At 40.5% G+C, this 18,822-nt stretch overlaps 2 protein-coding genes across 7 annotated transcripts; one reads left to right on the forward strand and one right to left on the reverse strand.

Annotated features, from left to right (window-relative positions):
• Nucleotides 1–203: 203 nt before the first annotated feature.
• LOC119159520 (rhodanese domain-containing protein CG4456) lies at nt 204–9,299 on the reverse strand. Of its 4 annotated transcripts, none has more exons than XM_075891629.1 (7): nt 9,178–9,299; nt 6,600–6,705; nt 4,820–4,948; nt 3,426–3,476; nt 2,334–2,453; nt 1,746–1,908; nt 204–891 (listed from the first exon to the last, which is right to left on the reverse strand). In XM_075891629.1, the coding sequence occupies exons 2-7, from the start codon at nt 6,700–6,702 to the stop codon at nt 825–827; spliced, it is 633 nt and encodes a 210-aa protein (XP_075747744.1). In that variant the 5' UTR covers nt 6,703–6,705; nt 9,178–9,299; the 3' UTR covers nt 204–824. The 4 variants fall into 4 exon arrangements, with proteins under 4 accessions (XP_075747744.1, XP_037268210.2, XP_037268209.2 ...); XM_037412313.2 differs by lacking the exon at nt 9,178–9,299 and adding an exon at nt 8,699–8,902 and having other exon boundaries at nt 3,426–3,473; XM_037412312.2 differs by lacking the exon at nt 9,178–9,299 and adding an exon at nt 8,699–8,901.
• A 68-nt stretch (nt 9,300–9,367) lies between these two features.
• Nucleotides 9,368–17,973, forward strand: LOC119159519 (rhodanese domain-containing protein CG4456). 3 transcript variants are annotated; one of them, XM_075891632.1, is made up of 5 exons: nt 9,369–9,504; nt 9,863–9,932; nt 10,557–10,718; nt 15,066–15,228; nt 17,790–17,973. In XM_075891632.1, exons 3-5 carry the CDS (start codon nt 10,565–10,567, stop codon nt 17,938–17,940), a joined length of 468 nt encoding a protein of 155 aa, XP_075747747.1. In that variant the 5' UTR covers nt 9,369–9,504; nt 9,863–9,932; nt 10,557–10,564; the 3' UTR covers nt 17,941–17,973. The 3 variants fall into 3 exon arrangements, with proteins under 3 accessions (XP_075747748.1, XP_075747747.1, XP_075747746.1); XM_075891633.1 differs by lacking the exon at nt 9,863–9,932 and having other exon boundaries at nt 9,368–9,504; XM_075891631.1 differs by lacking the exon at nt 9,369–9,504 and having other exon boundaries at nt 9,603–9,932.
• The last annotated feature ends 849 nt before the right edge of the window (nt 17,974–18,822 follow it).

An 18,822-nucleotide genomic window follows, 5' to 3' on the forward strand; every position in this document is an offset into this window, starting at 1 on the left:
GGCGCCACCTTCGACCACGGAGCTTGGGTGCTTCTAAGCATACCATATTATATTTAATGAATCCACAGTAACAGAACACTTTCAACCTCGTAGGCATTTTAATTTATTGACACACAATTGTGGCATGCAGCAGACTGTTTCAACAGGAAATCGTTTATTTTAGGGTTCATGCTTGGAGCTTCAATGAGTAATGAACACAGAGAGACACCAACTGAAGACTTTTATTGCATACTGCACCTGCAGAAATCAGGGCGAATGATCTTTGATTTTTACGTGCGACAGATGGTGAGGGTACATAGCACAGCCAAAGGTAGTTTCCCATGCAAATAACTTTCAGTGTCTTGCATAAACAAGAGTAGGTTGTCACAAGAAACACGACACTGCTCATGATTCAATTAGCACTTTTCTGTTAAGTTATAAAATGCTATATAGCACTACAGGCTGCCTAAACAGAAAGTGTGTACGCAGGGGGCTTTCGAAATTCTCAGAAATTAAGGCATCTGCAGTTATACAATTGGACACAAAGCCACAATAAATCTACAGCAGGTCATTTTTCATAGGGCTATGCTTCATTGTACTAAAGACTATATATTAAATAGGTTCTCGTGCTGTAATATACGCATTTAATGGCAGCGTTAATTTTGCTAGAGGTCAGTTAGCAGTAACAAAGCCCAAGTGGCCATATATAGTTGTGCTTAATTCTCTGAGGCAGCATGCATTTTAAGGAAATGGCCGCACTACTCAGTCTAAAAGCCAAAATAGTTTTGTAAACTATCAATTCTGCTAGCTATTCCTCCAAGAGACTCAATTGAATATGGCAGCATTCATCCCTTGATCACCTCTCCTCCACGTTGCTCCCAGTCACAGAAGCTGCCTCTGTAGAACCGGGCACTGTGAGACATACGGTGAACAGATGTTAGTTGAAATAAGCAATATTTTCACAGTAGAATATCTGATTAATTTCATTATCACAGTTCGAGAAAACTACAACTGAGAGTGCACCAAAATACGATTAAAAGGATGTTGCACATCATACTAGGATAACAAGAGCGACAAAACATTTCCATTAATGCTATGTTGTAAATCAGTGCGAGCAGCCAGAGGCTGCGCCCTAGTTAATGTCAAAGTGAGGTTTTCAGTGCTATTCTCTCTACACATTAAAGAAGCAAAGCCGCTGCTGAATGCCCCAATCACAAAGTAACGAAACTACTCTCCAACGCAAAATACTTTAGATGTTAAAGTGGGCTTCTCCACTCATAAAGTACCGTTGCGGAGAAGCCAAACATTTACAACTGAGGGCCAGTTTCAGAACTTGGGATGATGTCACAATCATATCATTGGCGACACCACCCTGAAGTTTGCGCACCGAAGCCCACGATGTCGCAGATCTAGATGATACCTACTAGGTACTGCAGTACCTAATCAGTAACAATAGGCACAGTATCCTCTGATGGGGCCACAAACTTAAAATCCCAAGTTTCAAGGCGCTTCACTCAGCCAATGTCACCAAAATACCAAAAACGCAACTTGAAATCGATGAAATCGCAAGTCGAATTTTAAGAACGAAACTTTGACCTCGACTTTTTCCTCTATTAGTAAGCCTATGATTGTGAAACTGATGACATTACAGTTCTCAGAGCACAATTTATCAATCTAAACTGACTTTTTATTTTACTTTAGCGTCCTTTTAACTGTGATGACTAATTTCTGAGGGTGAAGAGCCCAGACAACTCAAATAAGCTTACGCATGGTATCCTCTGGCATGAGCTGTCTGCATGGCACTCGTAGCACGAACACCTTTTCGGCAGGAAAAAATAACGTTGGGATCATCTGGAGAAGGCTTGTCACGACCATACTTTTCCTTGAACTTCTCTGGTGGTAGCTCCAAGGCAGCACCGACTTCATTCACTAGCCAATTAAAAGACACAACACAGAGGTTCACTTAGTGCAGAACAACTGAATATCCTTTGTTTATTCCACACAAGATGCGTGAAATACGAAGACCGTGCCCCATTAACTTATGCAAAGATAGCACAAACATGATGATTGAAATCGGTTACATCCTCACAGCCATCAACAACACCAGGCATCACTGAGCACAATACACTTTAATAAAGAGCCAATGCCACAAGATGTCTAAATCTGTGCTTTCCATATCTTAGTGGACTCCTAGCAACTGTGCCGATTTTTAAAAGCTCCCAGTTTTGAAATTTTATTATTATAACCACTAAAAAGATGCAAATAGGCTTAGTAATCCACACATGTAATTCACATGTGCACAAAGGTACAACTGTATCAAGAATAGAATGTTACTAACGAACTATAGCACTCACATGGAATGTTGACGCAACCTGGTATGCGCCCATCATTGACAAGTTCTTTCGGCTCCCTCACATCGACAAAGAAGGCTTTCCCTTTCTCCAGTAGGTCCTTGACTTCCTCATAGTCACAACCTGCAATGCATAGTTGGGCATCATAAGCTCTCATAAAAGTTTGCTGCTTCAGGCTCTAATGAATAGTAACATTTGATTGATATAAGATAAATGAGCAGAGTTGAGTTAAAAACTAGAAATTTTTGCACAATTAAGTACCAAATTGTTAAGGGACCTTGATCACTCCTGAAATGCTTTGAGCACCACTGTTCTGAACCAAGAAATAAAAAATTTAGAGCAGGTTTACCCAAAAATGAAACCTAGTGAGTCGTGGAAGGAACTTAAGATACTTGGCAGTTAAAGTTGCCTGCACATGATATGGTTTGTAGCTAACACTTGAAACAAGCCATACTTCAAATTTTCTTTACAATTAGCAAAATTACTTTCAATCAAATGTGCAAACATTCTTTACAAAAGCTTACTAAACCAGAACTCTACTCAATATGGACCTATATTGCTACTTAGTCAGCTATATGCTCATTTCAATGTCACATAATGTCCACTTCAACATCTCTATAGAGTTCTAGGCACTTTGTTTACTCATGAATCAGCAGATGCATACTTGAAGCTATATCCTTGAAAGTGACATGTCAGGAATACAAAATCAGACAAGGATCTGATGAAAGTGGTACATGCAGAGTTTCACCTCCATCAGCCATTGCGAAGAAAGCCTGTTCCTTTGGTCGTCACCACGATGCAGTATGCAGCCCCAATGCAAATGTTGAGCCCTTTTATATGAAGCTTGCCTTTCACTCCTCCTCAGTGAGGTTAGCATGGACATAATTGCTTTGCAAACAGATCTTTAAATGGGTGGCCAGTGAAACGGAAGTTTGCTGGGCTAATGACCCGACAAAAGATATCCCCATTACGGCCCCTCATCAGTAACACAAGACCCACCCCTCAATGTCTCTAATGATACAGGGTGTCTTAGCAGTAGCTTAGTAATGGTTCTACCATACAGTAAAGAAAACAAGCTTCTTTTTAAAGACTTACTCAACTTATCCAACGAAGCAGCATCCTCGTAATTACTAGTGCTATAACCTGCTAAAGTAGGAAACAAAAAGAAGCAAGATATTACAAATGTACTCTACACACTTGAAAAGAACACAAAGCTGTAGCTTAGAATTTATGCTGTCAGGTGCAAAAGTTATTCAGGTTACCTTTTTTCATCAGTAGCCAATATAATAACTCAGAAGTTTAAGGACATAATTCATAGCAGAATTATTAGATGTTGTATACATTAAGTATTGAGCAAGAAGGACATACTAACATGAAATGGTCTGCTAAACTCTATAAAGGGCTTCCCCACTTTGTTAATTAGATCATTGGACTGACTACAGGCAAAATTAATAGGACTCACTCTAACCATAGCGATGCATGAATAATGAGTGCCAAGGTCTTAAGTAATGTGGCATCAATGCGACAACTATAAAAGGTTTAAAACCATATGATCTGTTCTGTAAATGCTAAACATAGAACAGCCATTAGTGGTAAGTCATTATAACTTACTTAACAGCATTACAGTTCGTTGCTGTCTGTTAACGACTAATGCAAAACGAAATGGGCAAATTTGACTGTATTGAACACAAAACTTGTGCAAGTTATGTACCCTTCGTAGTTGCAAAGTGTTTCTAAATCTTATGCCTAGTCCTTATGAGTTTAATCCGAGATTTTGTCAACGTATCCTATTACTGCTAAGTCAAAGGGGGACACTCAACTATATTTGTAAATACAGACGAAACTGCGACAATGCAGCAGTGCATGTTGTCAGCAATGACTGAAAAAAGTGCAGGAGAATAAAAAGTTGACACACATGTTGCTGTATTAAATGTTTCCTCAATCCATTCACATAATGTCAATTTTACTTATTGGTGGTTACAGGAAGCATGATACTGAAGCTTTGTTTATGTCTGCTAGTACTATATGAAACACTACTTATCAGTTTGTTCACAGATAAACTAAATGCAGGCTTTTCCAGAACATATCAGTTAAAAAAGGCCACAGAAAGTCCATAGCAGCTGTATTTGATCCCTGAATACACAGCCAGTTTAATCACGGTCTTACACCCTTTGTTGGCTATGGTCTCTTAAGCTTCTTCATACAACCAAATGGTATTCTGTAAATATTGCAGATAAAAAAAAATGTGTATTGTCAATTTTAATAAAAAATAACAAGCTTTCAAGAAGTAAAATATGCTAGTCTGATTGATATAAACATTCTATATAATGTGCAAATCCATTTTGTGAGGTATGCTATTTTCTTATTCAAAACAAATTACACACAAATAAATGTTGACAGGATTACATTTTTTTACAATAGTTTAAAAATAGCCAGAATAAATAAACAAGTCTTTTCTTCTCCCTTGAAAACTGTATTCATACACGAACCTTTTGTCTCCTGATGTAATATTTTAGCATAGTCAGGATTCATGAATGGTCTCCTCTTCGGAACATTTAATCTGACTGCTTCTTGTACAAGTGTATTGCTTCTGGAGGTTGAACAAAATTGCAGACATGCTGAAAGGAACATTTTGTGATGGATATATAAAGCGCAATTTAAAAGTGGCAGAACTTAGACAGTGCCTAGTAGAAGCAGAAAGATACATTCAAGAGCAGTTGCAGTTTGCAGTTGACAACAGCTGGAGTTTAATCTATAAGCTCCCCAGTTTTCGTAACAACACTCACACCATGTTCGTATGCAGGAACTTACAAAACAGACAAAAAAAGCTTCCCGTAAGTCTCGAACTACGTTGGCAAAACACTCAAACCTCAATATAACAAAGTGACATATTACGCAAAAATCGGTGTGTTATGTTCAAAAATTTGTTATAAAAATTTATTCCTCACACTATATCAATTACAAGACTATTTTTACTTAGTTATAACCAATGTTCGTTATATCGAGGTATGAGTGTATAGAGCACCATAATGCTGTCAGTGAATGAAGCAAAGAAATTTTCGAGGGCTCGCTTCTTTTGATAGAAAACAAGGTAATGCAGTAAAAAAAGATATAGAAGGCACTAATTGTTTTTTTTATAATTGTAATTGTTTTTTTTTTTTGCTTGGAGTCTAGATCATCTGCCAGTCATCATCGTCATACCCAGCCAGACAGACTTCTGTCAAAAGTTTACATTGAAGTCTAGTTTCATACTACTATAAAAGCTAAGAGCTTGTTTGCTTGCTCTACAAACATCTGACATAGTCCTTAGAAACCCTTACAAAATGTCATGTACAGTCAAACACAAAAGTTGACGAACCATGCGAGCGCATGCTCAAGAACTTCTCTGCTACAAAAGTGGCGATCGACAGCAGTGTTCAGCCCAAGAGGCATATCTCCCCTAATCGATGGCCTGACTTTTTCGCCACCAGGCACGAATGTTTTCCACCTCCAACTTTTTAACATGACGAGCTCTTTGGCAGCCATCGCTATGTACTTTTATCTTGAGAACAGTCTCAGCATAACTGTTATCAGGTGCAGTCGTGCTCCAAACGTGACATCAACCTAATGTATTCTGGTATCGAAATATAGATGTGGCGCTCATACTCACCTTACATACTAGTAAATAATAAGACGCCCTGTTTCCACCCTTCCATTCGACAGTAGATGACACACCGCTAGGTGACACACACGCAATTCAGCACGCCTGACCGTGATTCGTAAAGTTATGTGCTTGACTGTACATGATACTCTTAAAACTGGATGACAATCCATTCTGCCATTGTCAGACTAAGACCTCATGTCCCTCTTTCCCAGTGGTGTAGCCAGGAGACCCCCTCATCCTCTTTTTCAAAACAAATTTTCGTCTATGCCACTGCTCTTTCACAGTAGCACATACAGCTTTGGCGTTAGGTCTGGCAGGACATAGCCTCTTGTAAAAAAAAGAGTTGAAACACAAGTGAAAGCACAGCCCTGCAATAAATACAGACGTCAAAGTGTATAGCTTTTTTTGATTTTGCAGTTTTCCAGATATTACATGTTACTGTTCCATGTACAGAGTGCAGTCTGAGCACTGTTGAAAATCTGTTTCTCATGCTGCCTTACTGCCGTTATCCGATATACTACATGTGACATTTTTGATAAACTTATTTTTGTTTACCACTGAGAACCAAGATGAGCTCATTAAGTAAAGCACTAATCGATTGTGATGTGCCAAAGTAAGGATGTTACCCTGCTCCTCCAGGAAGGATCGATTCCTAAGCAGCAATACAGGCTTCCAAAGACATCTGGAAGCTCGGTTTCCCAGCACAGCTTGTAGCCGGCACATTGCCATAATCTGTTAATATGAAACAGCAAGGAAGGACAACTTAGACTTGAAAGAATAACGAAGACACAAATGTAAAGATGCAAAAAGAAAAGAGAAAAACATCAAGCAGGAGCGCCAGAGGCTCAGTGGTATGTGACTGACTGGCTAAGGTGAGAAATCTTTTAGGATAGCTTGTCGTTGGCCTATACTCTGCTTTACAATTAAGAGGCAAGACAGTGTAGCCACAGAAGCTGCTCTTCACACATTTTACAGTTGGGTTGTTTTCACTCGCGACAACTAACAAAAAATGATTGCTTACTGCACCTACCACTAGCAAGTGCAAGATTACATGAAGTTACTATTGTGCCCACTTGCAGTTACATACAACGTCTGAGCCAAAAGTGCAAGTGGTACACTGCGGCTACTGGTCGCAGAATTGTGCGATTTCACTTGTGCACTGGAAAACTGGCTCGTATGTGCAGCGCCTTTTCTACAATAGTAAGCACAATCAGCGTCAAATGAAACTCGGAACAGCAGCAAGCCTTCGCGATGGTATAGTGCACGCCGTCCACTTATTACTACGAACAGGCACGCATATATGCGCAAAGCTGCTGAACAAGATTCAATTGTGGGCTGCCAATCGTGCTTTCAATTGTGACTTGTCCCTGTTCGGGTTTCATTTGACGCTGATAGTACACCACATATTGCAAGATAAAAAGTACAAGATTCATTGCTCCGTCGAGTCATGTGTGATGCGGCTGATGCAACACCACTAACTTTTCATTCGAGAACTCAAGGGCACATTTTTCAATGTAAAACTTCAGTAATGATGACCCTTGCAGCACTGTTTACAGTATAGCACACAATGCAACTTTAAAGATAATGACATGAAGAAATGAGCCCTTAATCCAACAAAAAAGTGCTCGATATGTTTATCAATGTATGTCTCTCTACTTCAACCTTACACATACTCGTGTTTGTGGACAAAAAAAAAAAAACACTGGCTACAGAACCAAAAGTAATTGTCTCGCCTGACAAAGGCGATGCACCATATGTACAATAGTATAGAATACTGCTTATAAGCAAAGAGCAGTACTTATAATGCAATATATATATATTTTTAAGCCTTTGCAGAATACTGCTACAATTCCACCTTTACAGATAGACAGTACTTTACGCTGCAAGCACTTATGCAGATTCGCTGTAAATAGTACAGCACTAGCAGTTGGCATGCATGTACTGCTCTGTTTTTTTCTCTGCTGCACTGTTTCTTGTCTGGCCAGTTAGCTGGCCATTATTTAATGTGAACACATGTGTGCCAAACAAACTAAAGCTCAGAGAGCACATAAGCTACATCGACTTGTGGTATGTTCCTGCTTGTATGCATATGTTTAAACGAAAACAAAAATGGGAAGTAAAAGGCAATGGTTTTGTTCGTGTTGCTCGCTCGGTGTTGTTACGGGCACAAGAAAACCGCACGCGTTCACCAGTTGTGCATACACGGCCGGTGCCACACCTTGCACATTGAATTAAATTTCTCATTTGAAAATAAACAGTCATTATTGCAGCGTTGCAGCCCCGCTTAAAGCAGTTCATACTTTTGTTTTCTTTCTCTCAACTAAATGAGATGAGCGAGCGGACCCGCACTTCAAATGCAAGTGCTTCTCATCACGGCACTGCGATTATTAGCATGACAGCGTTTCCTTCTATTCAGAGGATCTTAAATTGTCTTTATTTCTCATCTCGCGCTGTATTCACGTACACCAATTTAGCCGATGTAAGTAATACTTTTCCCACGCATAACACATAGCACCCTAATAAAATCACGCAGTAATATCTTCCCTGGTGCATTCTTGCGTCTGCTGTTCGTCAACAATGACGGCAGCTGATGCCGTTGATACTTCGACTGCATGTTTCTTCAGAACGCAGCACCGATTGACTTGTTTTGTGGAAATTAAAACAAAGTATCACATGCACTGGGCCGATGACACGGCAAGCCAACTAACACGAACACGTTACAAACCGCTGGCCAGGCTCCGCGATGCACAGAGGCGCAGAACACCACACAACTATTAGGTATTTGCAGAACCGACGGTACAGCCAACGTTACCACGTTGGTACAGGCAGTTGGTACCGCAAGCACCACCACTGCAGCAACTTTCGTCTGCTCGCGAGTGCAACAGTCTAGTTATTGCCGTATCTCAGCCCATGGCTGATTCGACACAACAGGTCTCTGTTATAGCTTAAAAAATTTAAAAATATATTTACGTAATTTTTTGCATTTTTTAGAGGAGACAACAATAGAAAAATAAACATTTTATATAAACGTTTTTAGTTAGCAGTTACATTATGCTAATAGTAGCATGCCAGCGATGAATTACAAACGTATGAGCGCAAAGAAAAATGACGAATAGAAACTGAAACCACTGAAACCACGGCAGTGCAATAAAACAATAATCGCAGTGAAACTAAAACAAAAGCGTCAAACCAACAGTGTCTTACCGTCTAACTTTACTTTGTGTTTCCTTGTGTTTCGAACACTAAAGAGCGGCGGCGATGTTGCGATTCTGATGATGTGCTAGCTTAATAGTAGCTAATTGTAAAGCTTTTGTTGCGGATGAAATGAGCACGTGGGTGATGCGAGAGCAGTCACCATGACAACACAACCACGCAACCGACGCTTTTCGGCCACCGTTGGTACAGTCGCCGTTCAAGCGTTCAAGGTCGCTACGACCTGGAGATAGCTCTTTAGATGGATTGTTGAGTGGGTCGGAAAATCTTCTGTCGATCGATATCTTTAAGGACGGAGAAGTCTCTCGACCGTAGCCGGTGAGTATCGAGAGTGATACGCCTATTCTTTAGCTTCGATTTCGATTTCTTGTGATCGTACGAAGGTTTTTTTTGTGGGCCGATCGCGCAAACAGTGAAACGTTTTCGCCAGAAATTTCCTGTTTTTCCAGTTCCCATGTTTTCTGCTGGCGCGCGTGCACCGACTGGTGGCAACAGGAAGGTTGTGTGAAAGAAAAAGACAACCGTGCATAAAGGATGCGTGTAGAGCGCGTTCGCAGCCTTATGCGTATCTGACGTTATCACAGCATTGCCGCAGCTTCTCAGGCCGGAGTTAACGATCAAAATGCGGTGTGAAATTTTGTTAATGCTCTGTCTCGTGTCCCTGCCCTGTTGGCAGCTGGCTGATGGTGCTCCGCACCAGCGTCTAATCAAAAGGCCGCACAGAGTTCCGAGGACCAAGCATTCAGGTGAGGGCGTCGCGAGAGCATGGTTTGGAGCATGCACCGTGTTTTGAATTAATACCAGTGTGTGGTATTAGGCGAACTCTGTAGCAATGTCACAAGATTTAGGATATCTTGGCAGCTGTAAGCAAAAGTGCAATAAAATGTGCATAACTTGGGGGTCCCGTTGCGGCCTTGTATTTCTGAACCTCTTGGCTGTATAATTTGTACCTAGCAACCAACCGTGTAAACATAACGCGTGATTGTTAGTTTGTTAAATTGTTTTCTTGTTCGATTAATTGGGTTGTATGGACTGAAATGGCGCTCTTTGGCCATCAATTTTGCCCTTGCGCCATTAAGCACCACACATCATCAATTGGGTTGCATGGTCCCGTTCTAAATTCATGGATGGGCATGTTTTTTTCTCAATTTTAGAAAAAGAGATTTTATGTTTACTGATGCTATTGCCCTGCTCAAATAAATTTCATCCTTACATCCTTACACTTGGCACTATTTGCCTTGTCTACATGACTAAATAAAAAGTTACTCGAGCTGAACTTCATATATCGTCTGCTCATTATTTTGAGTGTTTCCATAATTATAGACTTTATCATTGATTATCAACTGTTATCTCTTTGTTCTTTTTTGTAGCCCCAGAGATGACTGAAGTAAAGGCTCGCTTTCCAGAGGTTACCTTTGAGCAAGTGCAGGATGTTTTAAAACATCATGGCAAGAAAGGAGCCGTGATTGATGTTCGTGAACCCCAGGAGCTCATCGATGATGGCAGAGTCAAAGGCTTTATCAACATTCCTTGCAAGTCTCTTTTTTATGTTCTTTTCTTTTGTAAATGAGATGCACGCTCCAGTACGTCTTAGATAATAGCATTGCAGCTTAGGGATGAATTTGTAGATGGGGCCGGATTAACAGTTCGGAGGGCCCGGTTCAAGAAAATAAGGGGGCTCCTCGCCCCACCCCCTTTCTTTCTAGCTTTGTCATCTGGTCATGCTTGAGACTTGATGCTTCTTAGATTTACCTGCAAAGAACACTAGCCATATTTATTCTAAGTCTCTAAGACTCCCACCACAATGCTCAAGCAATTGCAGTGAGGGTCTGCTGGCAGTCAGATAGCAGGTATAGCTTGTAGATATTTTCTGTGCACAATCTTTACCAAGTGATGGTCTCTTAAGTTTACCTAGATAACCACCAAGCAGGAATTAAAACAGAACGGTAATGCCAGAAGTGAAGAATCAACAATTACTCCTTCGAAGTCATAGCATAATGGGGAAGTTTCGTACCATACAAATATTTCTTGGTGGATTGTTTACACTATAATGAAACCATACTATAGCATACCTATGCATCAGCTTCATACTGGTTATTTTCATTCAGTGCATTAAAGGATATTTCAAACAGGAACCATTTTCTATGCACCTTCGCATTGCGTGTTGGACCGTAGCTGCTAAAATCCTCATCAGGCTACTCTGTGTGTTTATCCGCTGGATCAGCCAGCTCCTTCCCTCTACACGATGCATGGTCTTGGGCGAGTAGAAGGCTTTTATTACAGATTGCAGAACTGTGAGCTGACTTGAAGGTTATGCACATTATGCAATGAACTATCTCTTAGAAGCATGTATTTTGATTATTGAAATAGATAATCTGTTTCTATCAGGAGAACCCAGAAGGAGGGTTAAATTTTTTGAACAAAAGAACAAAGTCAGCCATTTTTTCTGGCCCTCTGGGGGCCCCCTAAAACCAGAGGGCCCGGTTCATTTGAACCCTTTAAACCCTGGATAATCTGCCCCTGTTTGTAGACACAAAACAAAACAGGAACGTTTTTGTAGTTGTGGACTCGTACACAACAATAGAGCAAGTGTGTAGTGCATGTTAGTATTTAGTAGAGCTTGCAAATATTCCGCAGATTGGTTGTGAAGTTTTGCAAATACTCGGACATAACTTCACTATAAAAAAGTATCTCTCTGGGACCATCAGTAGTACTGTAATCATAAACATACTAATCCTCAGCTTCATAACCTCTCTTAAAAGTTTGCATATGAGTTGGAAATTACCTGGCAGTGACCGTCTACTGCGAATTTTTTAGCTGTTTGGGCAATAAAATTAATGTCACAACTTGCGCACATATTTGAATTGTTAGGCTTGATTTTATTTACGATATTTTGAAAATGCTGATCAGTACAAAATATCTATCATCTGTTTCTTGTTCCAAGATCAAGTGTTATATAAGCTTTTCTATTTAGTTACCAGATTGTTATTTTAGTCATTTAGCTGTGAATAACTTCATCGCAAAAGCACAAGTTTCCTATTTAATGTATGAATTAGTCACTCCAGAGTTCACTGTGCATTGGTTGAGCTCGGAAGGACAGGCTGGTTGGCTAGTGGAATAAATCAGACAGTAGCGCAAAAAACCACATGAATTTTGAATCGTCAAGACAGGACACAATGGCGGTGCTGGGTCTCATCTTGATTTTTCGTCGTCCGTGTGATTCTTTGTGCCGCCGTCCAAATTATTGGCTGAATCAATTAAAGTAAATCTGTCATAATCAAAATGAGAAAGTTGCTTTGTGCAGAGTTCATTTCAGGAAAGAAGTACTATTGTAAGACAGAATGAAGCTAGTAAAATTGATCGTTAACCCTTTGCCCCTCCCCCCCTTTAGGAACACACACTATAACTGGCATATGTGGTACTATGAACTGAAGGAAAAGAGGTTCCGTTATTGTCTATAGCCACAGAACACATATATTACAACACTTTGACTGCTATATGAATCTGTCAAGCATATGTGTGCGTAAGTGGACAGTAAGTGTTTTACTCAATCATGAAAAGAATCTTAATGCCATATCTGAAATCCGTGAGGCAATGTAGTGAAAAAAAATTGTTTTCTTGCGAACACTGTAAAGGCTGTTTTGAAATGTTTACCTATTCAACTTTTTCATACAACTATACTTGATTATACATCCTTTTTTTTGTTGTTTTTGCTGGATAGTAAAGAAAGCCCATCTGCAGCATCTGTTGCACTATACTGTAATATGCCTCCTCTCTCCAACTGGTACTGAAGTTCTGCATCTATGAAAGTTCATTTTGCCTTTATGACCTATTGATGTGTCGCTATCAAGCTTCTTAATTTATAATGATGCGAGTTGTGGAAAAGGTACAAAATCGATTAAATTATGGAGATACTGCAAGGAAATACTAAACAAGTTTAGACTGAAGAAGTATTGCGGGGCACGATGCCAGCAGACGGTAGCAAATGGAAGTGTTCCACTCACGCCGTCATAGCTACGATCTGTGCTGACCCAGGTATCAATGCACAGGTATACCCAATGAAGTGGATGGAGGGTGACGACCGCTTTAGCTCAATCGGTAGAGAATCGGACGTGTAATTTGAAGATTGCAGGTTCGGTGCCTGCAGGTGGCAGAGTGAGTGAGATTGACTTTAATAAACATATCCTGAGGAGTCTGAGAAGGGGCCATTCGGACCCTTAATTCAGCCTGGAGGCTCCGCCCAGGATGGCGCTGGCAGCCGAAGGTTTGTAGCGATGTCCCAGGCCCTCTGGACCGCCTATAATTGCTGCTTGTATTTGTTGCTCTTGAGGGCTTCCTGCCAATCCTCTTGGGCATTTTTACTCCCTTTGCAACCATTCCTATTGCAATTTCGAACACATGCTTTGGCTGTGCCCTACCCACAGCGCTGCAGGTGGCAAGTTATCTTTTTATCCGCTCCACTTTCTGCACATCTATATAGTAATAACTACAAATAGCATCCCTCTTACTTTCCATGGCATTATTTGTTATTTCTCATTAATGTACTTGACCAAGAAAAATTAGCACCTTAATTTTCTCTTCTTTTCTTAATGCCAGTGATAGATAGTTTCAGCATTTTTAGTGTTCTGGTATACACAAATGCTTTTGCATAGTATTGGTGCCGGACAATGGTAGCAACATTGTTACGTGCTTCATTTGACCACATTGCCGTGTACCCGTTCCCGTGTTCAGTGATTTTTGTTGACAAAGTGCTTAAACAATCAACATATAAACAATTGCAGCAATGCCGATAATTTACGCCACTAGTGCAGCACAATGCTGTTGGTTTGCAATGACAACTGTGTATTAGCCTGGTTGATTTGTGCATCTTTGTGAACCATCGGCAATTTCAACGCTCATGTTTATGGCTCCAAGCATGGGTAAAGAAGTTTACAGGGGCAATAAAGCACACTAAGCAGTGTGATGTCATAGATTTCAAGGTATTCGTTCGTGTACCCGATCACTGCGTGATGTGCGTGTGCACGTTCAAGTGCAAGTTTAGCAATTGCAGTGTTGGGATAATTAGCCAAAAGGCGTGGATTTCCTACTGGCTGCAGCGGTCGCAATTCAATGAAGGTGGAATGCGATATGTCCGTGTATTTTTATTTAGGTGCACGAATCTCAGGTGGTGGAAATTTGTGAAGACCTTTGCCATGTTGTGCCTCATATTAATAATAATGTGGTATTGACACATAAAACCCCCCAAATTATTATTATTATTATTATTATTATTATTATTATTATTATTATTATTATTATTATTATTATTATTATTATTATTATTATTATTATTATTATGTCAGGGGTTATATGTGCCAATATCATGCTATTAACATGAGGCACAACATGGCAAAGGGCATCACAAATTTTCACCACCTGAGATTATTACTACTACTACTACTACTACTACTACTACTACTACTACTACTACTACTACTACCACTACTAGCTTTTTTTTGCCGCATTTGCTCACTAAAGACTCTTCAAGTTTGCCAGACTAAACCTCGGGCTCCTTTATTGCCATTATAACCATTAAAGAATTATATGGGCCCCTGTAAATGCCACTGAAACACATCACCTTTGAGTGATCTAGCTGGGGAACTTGACCAGCGCAGCACCACCAAGGTACCCTTTCTTTTTTTTCCCTCACTTTTCCTGGCCTACCGTGCATATTCTGGTGCCAAGAGGGGTCTTTTTAATGTTTCAGAAGTTTTCATCAGTTTTCCTCACTGTAGCTAATGGACCTATTGAATCAGCAAGTTCTCATAAATTTTTCCATATGTTCAGTGAGTTTACTTCGACTGTGCATTTTATTTTTACTCTTGTTATGGTTATTGCAGTAAAAGATGTGCAGGAAGCATTTGGGATGCACCCTGAAGATTTCAAGAACCGTTACCACGTGGAGAAGCCCGACCCGAAAAAAGACATCATCTTTAGCTGCCGCTCTGGAAGAAGGGCAGCGATTGCCGCAGAGAAGCTAGAAGAACTGGGCACCTATCACAAGTGAGCCTAAGATGTGTCTTGATTAGTTTATGAATATTGAGCAGATCAGGTGCCCTATGCAAAGCAGCGTATAGAAGTCATCATGACATGCCTACAACTTGGAACACATTATGGCCATATGTATTTAGGCAGATCTATGTGCCTTTTTTAACAACAAAAAAAGTTAATCTCTCCGTCATAGCAATCGGTTTAACACACAGGTAAAACATATTCTTACAGAAGGGAGTCTAATTTTCACTGTACATTGACATGAGAGCTGAATGCAGACCTTGAACTAAGCTCGCCATCCCAAAGGATGTTCAAGAATTCTTGAACATCACGGCTTAACTGCAAGAGAATTCAACATGCATCCTGCCCCCATGTAGCCTGGCCCCGACTTTTCTTGGGGCAAGTGTAAGCGGGGAACACGGTGTCACAACCAGGCAAAGTAAGCGTGTGCCGCATAGATAATTTGGGAATTGATGGATGGATGCTACAATCAAGGCCGATAGTTACGTTGTGGCCACCTCGCGGTGCGTTAAAGCGTTAGCCAAACTGCACCTTTCCAACTCGTCAAATGGGACGGACGCATTGCAGGAGCTTTTCGGGGAGGCCACAGTAATGTTATATTCATTAGATTTACCGCTCCCAGAGGCTGACACCACCCCGCCAACCAAGACTACTGTGCGAGATGTAGAAAAGTGAGAAAAGTGTGAGATGTAAAAGGCGCCCTTGTAAAACCTCCAGAATGTGTGACCATAGTACATTAGATAGCGTGCCTGACATCTATTGTTGCTGATTGAGGGTTCATGGGTTCAACTCCAGTTGATAAAACTTTTTCGTTTGCCATCTAATCATAGGCATTTTTCATGGTCATTTCCATGATAGATATAAGTGACTGAAGTCGTGGTGGACCCCTGCATAAATCACTTTTATGTTAACAATGTTCTTGCTCTGACAAGATGAGTGAGTTATAAAAGCCATTAAATCTAGCCAAATTTTATTATGCATGCCTTTGATGTATGAACATAAGCTATCCTCTGACTTGCAATGGTTATGATGATATGAAGCAGTAGTTGGTTGCATGCAGGACATCAGGCAGATGGAATAAGTATACTGATTGATATGTGGGGTTTAACATCCCATAACCACTACATATATGATTATGAGAGACACTGTAGTGGAGGGCTCCGGAAATTTCGAATACCCGGGGTTCTTTAACGTGCACCCAAATCTGAGCCCACAGGCCTACAATATTTTTGCCTTCATTGGAAATACAGCTGCCGCAGCGGGGGTTCGATCCCGGGACGTGCGGGTCAGCAGTCGAGTACCTTAGCCACTAGACCACCGCGGTGGGGCCGGAATAAGTATACTGAAATGTGATTGCATCAATTGAACAAGTCTTTTTTTTTTTGTAGTAATATGCTAAGTTTAGATTGGCAAGCTAGCAATCTAAATGGCTTATTTTATTATAAGCAATTTAAACACTAGAAATATATTTGGACAGAGCAGTGATGAATAAAACATTGGCACCACACTAGTAATTGCTTTTTACTACTGTGGCGATGCTGCCCTGTCACCACTGATTGCAGGTTTGATCTTTAGCTGCCACGGCAACATTCTGACTGTGGTGTGAAAATGCTTGTGTAGTTGAACTAAGATGTACTTTGGCTCTTATACAGCATTTATCTCTTATCTAGCTGTAGTCACAGATCTTTGTACCAGTGTTGCCAAAGACAAGCCTACTCATTCAAAGTGGACAATTAGGCCAGTTTAAGTATACTACGCGGTAGAAAACAGAGACTGGAAAAAGACATGGTCAAGAAAAAGACACGTACAGGAAAAAGACGAGGACATGCTACGCTTGCCCTTGTCTTTTCCCTGTCAGTGTTTTCTACCACAAAGTATACTTAAATCTACTCATTCAGAACCCCTTTTTGATGGGTGTAGCAGGTGTGCAGCAAAAAATATTTTTCGACGTCACATCTATTGTGGACGTCATAAAGTTGTTTCGCCCACTCACTCACCGAGGGGGGGGGGGGGGGGTCAACTTCCATTTAATATGTATGCTTGATCGTACTTATGTTTGTATGTGTGTGATGAAACATACAAAATGTAAAAATTTCAAGGGAGGCTTGAATCTCCCAAACCACTTCCCAGGCGCTATGCCACTGCCGTTTTTCAAACCAGTCCGAAGTTTCTTGACATGTGAGCCAACAGTGGTGAAGCTTGAAGAGCAAGATAGTGACAGCAGCTTTCATCATCATTATGTCGACAATGCAATAGATTGACAAGAAAAGTCTGTGCATCTGGCACATGACAAAAGAGTACATGCTAATATATCATGTATGCACATTTTATCTATGTTCTTATCTCAGTTTTACGTTCAGTTTTTCGTAATGTAGGAGGGATCCTATGCTTACAACTTGCTCGTTTTAGTGGTATAAACACACACGTCTTTACAACACAATAGGATCATTTTTTATAGTGGTCAGTACTGGTGAGCAACACTCCACTGTAGAGGGCCCTCTGCCTTCTATAGGTTCATAACTTGTGTACGCTTTTGTGTCACCCTCCAACAGGATCAAAGTGTATGCTGGGAGCTTCCAAGACTGGTTTATGCGAAAGGGTGAGTTCATTCAAGGACCTGAAGAGAACACCAAGGCTGCCGGGGATATGAAGAAAAAGGAGAAAAAGGAAAGTGATGGCGCAGATGAAGACAAAGAGGATTAGTCGCATAATAAATGCTGCTTACTATGAAGAAAACATTTTTGATCGCGTGTATCCTTCTGTCAAAAGCCAAGAAAGCAATATCACAATAATGCTTTAGTAAAGTTTGTCAATCCGGTGTGATACGATTCTTAGATAAGGAGTAGTATTTTAAGTAAGGGCTTGTAAAAGTAACGTGCTAGCATGTAGCAATTCTAGAATTTTAGTTCTTTCATAATGCTTTTTTTATATCCTTTGTCTCCCTTCTTTTCAGTCTGTTGGTGGCCCACAGGAGGGGTTTTACATGAATAGCACTTTGACTTTGACGAGTTGGTACATACCCGAATAGGCTTCAGTGCGAATTTGACGAAGACAAATTCTGTTTTTCGTGTGTCTCCTTTGTCTTCGTCAAATTCGCGCTGACGCCTATCCGAGTTTTACATGGAGCTGTGAGCACTTACAGCAGCATTAAGTACTGACTAGTTGTGCAATCATTGACCTAAAGTCGCTCTTACCATATTCCATATTACAAATAAGGGTGCTAATGACTCGAGAAACATCTCTAGTGATTTGCGACAGGTTCATCCATTTAAATTGCAAAAAGTGTGAGGCAGTGCATGGAGATTGTACTTCCTCCAGAAATTTTCGGATTTTTCCTTTATCAGAAGAGATTGAGGAAATTTAAATGTTATGTGACCAGCTGTCAAGAATTGACCATCAGTGGAAGTCTTCCTTCTTTGTATAGTGACTTTCTTGCCTTCTCTTCTACTGAAGCCGACGTACTACGTCACCCTTACATCACGAACCCCTCACCACAAACTCCTCATCACAGTCTTTTGCACTTTTTATTGAGTTCAAGCTTTGTATCTTTTCAATTAAATTTGTTAATGAAGTCACACACTGCAA

The sequence above is a fragment of the Rhipicephalus microplus genome, chromosome 1, assembly GCF_043290135.1.
Source record: "Rhipicephalus microplus isolate Deutch F79 chromosome 1, USDA_Rmic, whole genome shotgun sequence".
Lineage (NCBI taxonomy): Eukaryota > Metazoa > Arthropoda > Arachnida > Ixodida > Ixodidae > Rhipicephalus > Rhipicephalus microplus.

Bases quoted from the DNA above. Each gene is read 5' to 3' on its own strand.
- LOC119159519 (XM_075891631.1), top strand. From the start codon at position 9,809: ATGCGGTGTGAAATTTTGTTAATGCTCTGTCTCGTGTCCCTGCCCTGT. The intron at 9,933-10,556 runs GTGAGGGCGTCG...TCTTTTTTGTAG, and splicing joins TCCGAGGACCAAGCATTCAG to CCCCAGAGATGACTGAAGTA. The intron at 15,229-17,789 runs GTGAGCCTAAGA...ACCCTCCAACAG, and splicing joins GAACTGGGCACCTATCACAA to GATCAAAGTGTATGCTGGGA.
- LOC119159520 (XM_075891629.1), bottom strand. From the start codon at position 6,702: ATGGCAATGTGCCGGCTACAAGCTGTGCTGGGAAACCGAGCTTCCAGA. The intron at 3,477-4,819 runs GTTCGTGTATGA...TTCCTACTTTAG, and splicing joins ATTACATCAGGAGACAAAAG to CAGGTTATAGCACTAGTAAT. The intron at 2,454-3,425 runs GTAAGTCTTTAA...TATGCATTGCAG, and splicing joins TGCTTCGTTGGATAAGTTGA to GTTGTGACTATGAGGAAGTC.